The sequence below is a fragment of the Lactuca sativa genome, chromosome 3, assembly GCF_002870075.4.
Source record: "Lactuca sativa cultivar Salinas chromosome 3, Lsat_Salinas_v11, whole genome shotgun sequence".
Classification (NCBI taxonomy): Eukaryota; Viridiplantae; Streptophyta; class Magnoliopsida; order Asterales; family Asteraceae; genus Lactuca; species Lactuca sativa.
Genome location: NC_056625.2, coordinates 13,533 through 19,876, shown reverse-complemented (window position 1 = coordinate 19,876; position 6,344 = coordinate 13,533). Strand labels below are relative to the sequence as shown.

General features: G+C 35.8%; 1 protein-coding gene across 1 annotated transcript; it reads right to left on the bottom strand.

The window, feature by feature from the left end:
* Positions 1-1,664: 1,664 nt before the first annotated feature.
* LOC111892902 (uncharacterized) lies at positions 1,665-4,838 on the bottom strand. The gene is made up of 3 exons (XM_023888982.1): positions 3,998-4,838; positions 3,220-3,951; positions 1,665-3,064 (listed from the first exon to the last, which is right to left on the bottom strand). The coding sequence occupies exons 1-3, from the start codon at positions 4,836-4,838 to the stop codon at positions 1,665-1,667; spliced, it is 2,973 nt and encodes a 990-aa protein (XP_023744750.1).
* Between the last annotated feature and the right edge of the window lie 1,506 nt (positions 4,839-6,344).

The following is a 6,344-nucleotide window of genomic DNA, read 5'->3' as shown; positions in this document are numbered from 1 at the left end:
TTTTAAGGGAAAAAGTGATAAAAATCCCAAAGCCGTCAATTCCATGTTTATACATACCTTGTTTCCAAAGCGAGGGATCACTTTTAAGGGAAAAAGTGAGAAAAATCCCAAATCCGTCAATTCCTTTTATATACACACCTCGTTTCCAAGGCGAAAGATCATAACAATTGGGAGAACCCAAATGAAAATGATAAAAATCCACTTCATAAGGTCTTAACCAAATGAAACTCGGGATCAAACCGAGATGCAATTCACTTTTAAGGGAAAAAGTGAGAAAAATCCCAATTCCGTCAATTCCATGTTTATACACACCTTGTTTCCAAGGCGGAGAATCATAACAATTGGATAATAAACCCAAGTGTAAATGAAATAAATCCACATCATAAGGTCTAAGCCAAATGAGGCTCGGGATCAAACCGAGATGCACTTTACTTTTAAGGGAAAAAGTAATAAAAATCCCATATCCGTCAAATCCTTGATAATACACACCTTGTTTCCAAGGCGGAACTTCACAATAAATGAAAAAAAATTCCACATATTGACGAGAAAGAACCACATCATAAGGCATAAACCAAATGATACTCGGGATTAAACCGAGTTGCAATCCATTTTTAAGGGAAAAAATGGTAAAAATCCCATGTCCGTCAATTCCTTTATAAAAATATTGGAAATGAACTCCTTCATAATCAAAAGAATTCATCCATATCCAATAATTCCGATTTTGTCCCTTAACCATAACAAGGACCATACTCCATTTACACCTCAAGCCAATAACTTTAAGATGATCTCTGTTCTTTGTTTTATTAAAAACCTCCAAACTCCAATGAATAATCTCAAAAGGAATAAGATTGGCACCCTTCACATAATTTTGACCAATTTGCCCCTGTCTCCACATACTAAGATGAAAAGAAAAATAACTTCCATTAAGATTAATCCAAGCACTATGCGAGACCAACCAATCCCCATTATGATCGAACCAGTGCCAGAAGTCTTCAGAAATAGATGAATGCCCAAATTGCCCCTGCTTATTTTCCATCTCAATTGTAAACGGAATTCGCTGCCAATTCCACCACCCATTCCCACCATCAATTTTCATTTGCTCTTCAAAAGACCAACCCCTCAGAATCAAAAATTGAACAGATTGTCTCGCTCCATACATCTCTAACCAATCAAAATTCAAAACCCACCATCGCTGAGTGCTAAAAATTCCAGGAACAAATAAAAGTAATAAATCAGAAGACATCTGCACCCATAGAGACCGACTCCAGCAATTTCTATTTTCCGACTCCCAAAATCTTTTTTAATCACCGATACCATTGAACAAGATTAACCAATTAACCCCTTCAAAATCAGAAATCTCAATCGAATCTTTTTTATCCTTAGAATGACCAATTAGCCCCTATTCTTGAAATAAAATCTAGCAGTTTTTATTCTCCAAATCCTTCTCCCACCAGTCTTCCAATCGAACCCCTGGACCACAGAAACTAGCGAACAAGCAGTTCCCAATAATTTCTTCCAATTTATTTATTTTCCAAAATTAAAAAAAATACCCTTTGATCCAATTGTTTAAAATCACATTTTTATTAAAATCCCTTCTTATATCCATCCTGACTCCATCACAACACACCTGCCACCAAATCTTGTACACCAGATTGCAATTCAAATTAATCCCCATCAGACCCATTAATTTTTTGGATTGGGATGTTCCAGTGTTTACAAATCTCAGCATTCAACCCCAAATAACCATATTTGAGGCCAAATAACTTCAATCTAATATCTTCCATAATTCTATGAACCACAAATTCCATAGAATTGGTTACTTTTCCAAACAATCTTTTATTTCTTTCATTCCAAAGATGATAGATTGTAGCAGCAAGAGCACATTTCTTTATAAAATTCTCAATGTTCTTCCTTTTTAGAGTACCTTGCAAATCTTGAATGATCTCAAACCAATTGCCATCCTTATGGGTGATGTTTAAATTCCTCTTCACTTTACTCCAAACTTCCTGGGGAAAATTACATTCGAAAAAAATATGACAATGGGAATCACTTTGTTTATTGCAGAAAGCACAACTGAAATTACATGTAGACTTCCATTTTTTCATTATGTCTTGAGTTCTAAGTCTTCCAAGAATGGCCAACCAAAGAATAAAACAATGGTTAGGAATTCTCTGTTGGAACCAAACAAGATCATACCATCCCACATTTGACTCATGAACAGAAATAGACTTAGAGACTTGATTCACAACAAAAGGGGTAGGTTCCCTTCTCTCATTTAGCCAGAAAACTGTATCCTTCTTATCCCTAACAAGCCTAGGGACAGGAAACTCAGCAAGCTGAGGAATAATTCTAATCCAATCAACAGGCCAATTCCAATCCTCATCAGTAATCACTTCATTGACTTTATTAGTAATTTGATAACCAGCATTAGCTATTTCCCTAGGAGTCAAAACATAGCTTAAAGGACCTAACTGATACCAATTGTCATACCACATGAAAGTATCTTCACCATTTCCAATCTGAACAACAAAAAAATCCCGCAAGTGAGTCCTGATTTTCAACAGATTCCTCCAACTCCAGCTCATTTTGTCTTTAAACCCCACATCCCAGAAACTCCTTCCTTCTAGTAAATAAGCATTTACCCATTTAACCCATAAGGAATTATGACCACTTATAATCTTCCAAATCCGGCAAGAAAGAAGAGCAATATTCCACTCATTGAGATTTCTTAAACCAAGGACACCATTTTTTTTGGGTCTACAAATCTCATTCCAAGAAACTTTAGCGACCCCTTTTCTACTATCTCCACTACTCCATAAAAAATTCCTCATAATTTTCTCAATTTCACTTGTTATAGACTTAGGTAATAACATAACCGAAGCCCAATAAACAGGAAGAGAAGAGAGCACAAATCTTATCAATTGAAGCCTTCCAGCATACGAAAGCGACTTATTTTTCCAATTATTAACTCTTGACTTCACTTTTTCCACCAGCACTTTACAATCTCTTTTGAATAATCTCGTACAAATAAGAGGAGCACCAAGGTATTTCATGGGGAATTTTCCTTCAACAAATGGCAGAATATCGAGAATAGCTTTTTTAAACGGCATCTTAACATTACCAAAAAAATGTGGCTTTTAGAAAGATTTGGTGACAGCCCCGCATAACTAGCAAACTCTTCTAACGCCTTCTTGATGACTTTTATAGATCCAGTATTACCATGACAGAAAACCATCAGATCATCAGCAAAACACAAATGAGTAATCTCCTGTTTTTTACACCTCCAATGAAATTTAAACCCATTATCTTCCCGAATACACTTTTTTAGCATAAGATTAAAAACCTCCATGACAAGAGTAAACAAATAAGGAGATAACGGACAACCCTGACGAAACCCTCTCTTTCCTTGGAAGAATCCATGAAAGCTTCCATTAATATTGATCATGAATGAAGAAGTAGACACATAATTCATGATCCAAGAAACCATAGAACTATGAAATCCAAATTCTTTCAAAATAAATTGGAGAAATTTCCAATTAACAGTATCATAAGCTTTTTGGATGTCAATTTTCATGGCACAACGAGCAAAACCCCTGTTAATATGATATCCCTTTACAAGTTCTTGAGAAAGCAGGATATTATCCAGAATAGATCTCCCCGAAATAAAAGCCGATTGATTGTCCGAAATCAGTAACCCAAGATAATCCCGGATACGATTGACAATAACCTTACTAATGCATTTATACACCACATTACAACAGGAGATTGGTCTGTAATCTCCAACTTTCCCTGGAGTCTGCACTTTAGGAACTAACGCTATGACTGTAGCATTAATCTCCTTAAGGATCTTCTTTGACAGGAAAAATTCTTTCACAGCAGTGCAAAAATCATCCCCCACAATCCTCCAGGCCTTCTTAAAAAATTTCGCAGAATACCCATCAGGACCTGGAGCTTTGTCATCATCAATATCATAAAAGGGCAGCCTTAATTTCCTCACATGTCACTTCTCTAACCATATCATTAGCATGCTGAGCATCAAGCTTTTTAGAGAAAAGGGTATCAGGGGAAATAATGGGTTCAACATTTCTTTCTACACCAAGAAAGTTGCTGAAATAATCAACAATTACTTTAAACGCCTCATCTCCTTCCTTCCATATATCATTCCCATCAAGAATAGTTTCAACTCTATTTCTGTTTATTTTTCCTTTAACCACTTTGTGAAAATAAGCAGTATTGGAATCGCCCTCCTTAAGCCACTGAACCTTCGCTCTTTGTTTTAAAAACCATTCCTCTTCCCGACTAGCATTCAAGAAAGATTGGAGATAATGACCCTCTACAATTCTCAAATCTTCATTAAAAGGGTCATTATCTAATTCAACCTGAATCCTACAGAGTTCCTCCCTGCACTTACCAATTTTTTCTGCATAATTCCCTTTAATAACCAGAAGTTTACGAAGAGGTTTTTTCAACAGTTTAAGCTTTTGGCACAGCCTAAACATACCATAACCTTCAATATCAGTTCTCCACACATTAGCAACAATAGGCAGAAATTCATCCAACAAAGTAAGGGAGTTGACAAACTTAAATGGATGAACTCTAAATTTCTTTTTCAAAGGAAATTTGATGATCATAGGGCTGTGATCAGAATTTCTATATGGCTGGAAATTGGCAAAAACATTAGGATAATCATCCACAAACTTGAAATTTCCCATCACTCGGTCCAATTTTTTCAACACTCCATGGACCCCTCTAGGTCTTTGGTTCCAAGTATAATGCAGACCATTGCTGTTGATGTCTTGAACTTCAATACGATTAAGACATTCATTAAATTCCACCATGCCCCTAGAGATCTTAGAGTTACCAGCCGTAGAATCAATAAGTTCCCTAGTAACATTAAAATCCCAAACAATCAACCAAGGAGAATTATCAATCGAACATTTATGTTTTTCCAATGATTCCTAAAGTTTTCTTCTATCGATGTAATAATTACAAGCATAGATAAAAGAACAAAAAATCCTCTTATTTTCTTTTATGAAGAGAATATGACAATGCATAGCCTGACTGCTAGCATCCAACGGCATGACCACTAATTCATCCGGATCCCACCCAATGATAATACGAGTACCTTTGGGGCTCACTTCTTGATTAGAAATCCACATCCAATTCCCAAAAACTTTATTACAAGTCATTTGAAGCTTATTGAATCGCACTTGAGACTCAAGAATAGCAAACAAAGACAACTTATTACTATTAATCAACTTTTTAATTTCTTCTTGTTTAGGCCTCAGATTAGAGCCCCTCACATTCCAGCAACCTATACCCAACATCATTGATCAACAACTGAGGTTTCGGTGCTTAACTTCTGGCCACCACCAGTGATAATCTCCGGATCAATCTCATCTAAATATGACATATCCTTTAACCCCAAATCATCCGTTAGAACATCAAATGGATTATTTGAAATTATCTCATCCCAATCTTCTTTTCCTGAAGTAGAACCCAATTTATCAAAATTAGAGCTAATTTTGATATTAACCGACTTCTTTGGAACATAAACTTTTTTCTTTGATTCCTCCTTTTTCCCCTGCATTTCTTCTTTCTTGGCATTGAAATTGTCTATAACATTCTTGACTTTATTCCCTAATTTCTCCTTTGGAATAAAAACTCCAGTTCCATTCGATTTCCCACTTTTTCCATCAAAAGACTGAAATGCCCCTGCAACCTTCCCATCTTTTTTGAGTTTACCCACAACAAACTTAGAATAGCTCTCTCCACTATTTTTCCATTCTTTTCCTTTGTTGTCTTCTGATTCTTTTTGACTTACTTCTTTAACTTCTGGCTGCTTATCTTTTTGCTTCCCTTTATCGTCTTTTTTTTCCTCACTTTTCCTTCCTTATTATTACTAACAATTCCCTCCATTGGAACAGAGCTTTTTTCCAATGATTTAATCAAATCAATTTTCCCATTTTCTTGAAGAACAATATTGTTACTAATTTGCTTCCCTTTGTTATTCTTTTTGGTGACCAGAATAAACCCATCATCATCAACTTTATCATCCTCATTTCCCTCTTCTATAACAACCTTTCCATCTTCTTTTGCTTCCTTTTCAAGACTATTTACAATACCACAGTTGCTATTTCTATGACCATACACTTTGCAATGAGTACAAATATCTGGTCTCCAAGCATATTCAATCCTGCATTTAGATTCAACTTTTTCCCCTGTTCCAAAATCGATTGACACAACACTTATCTCCTTCAGCCACTCCTCTTCAGCTGACATTTCAATGAGAAATCTCATAAATGCAGGCCTTCCCCAGTGCTCATTACACATGTTTTGCGTAA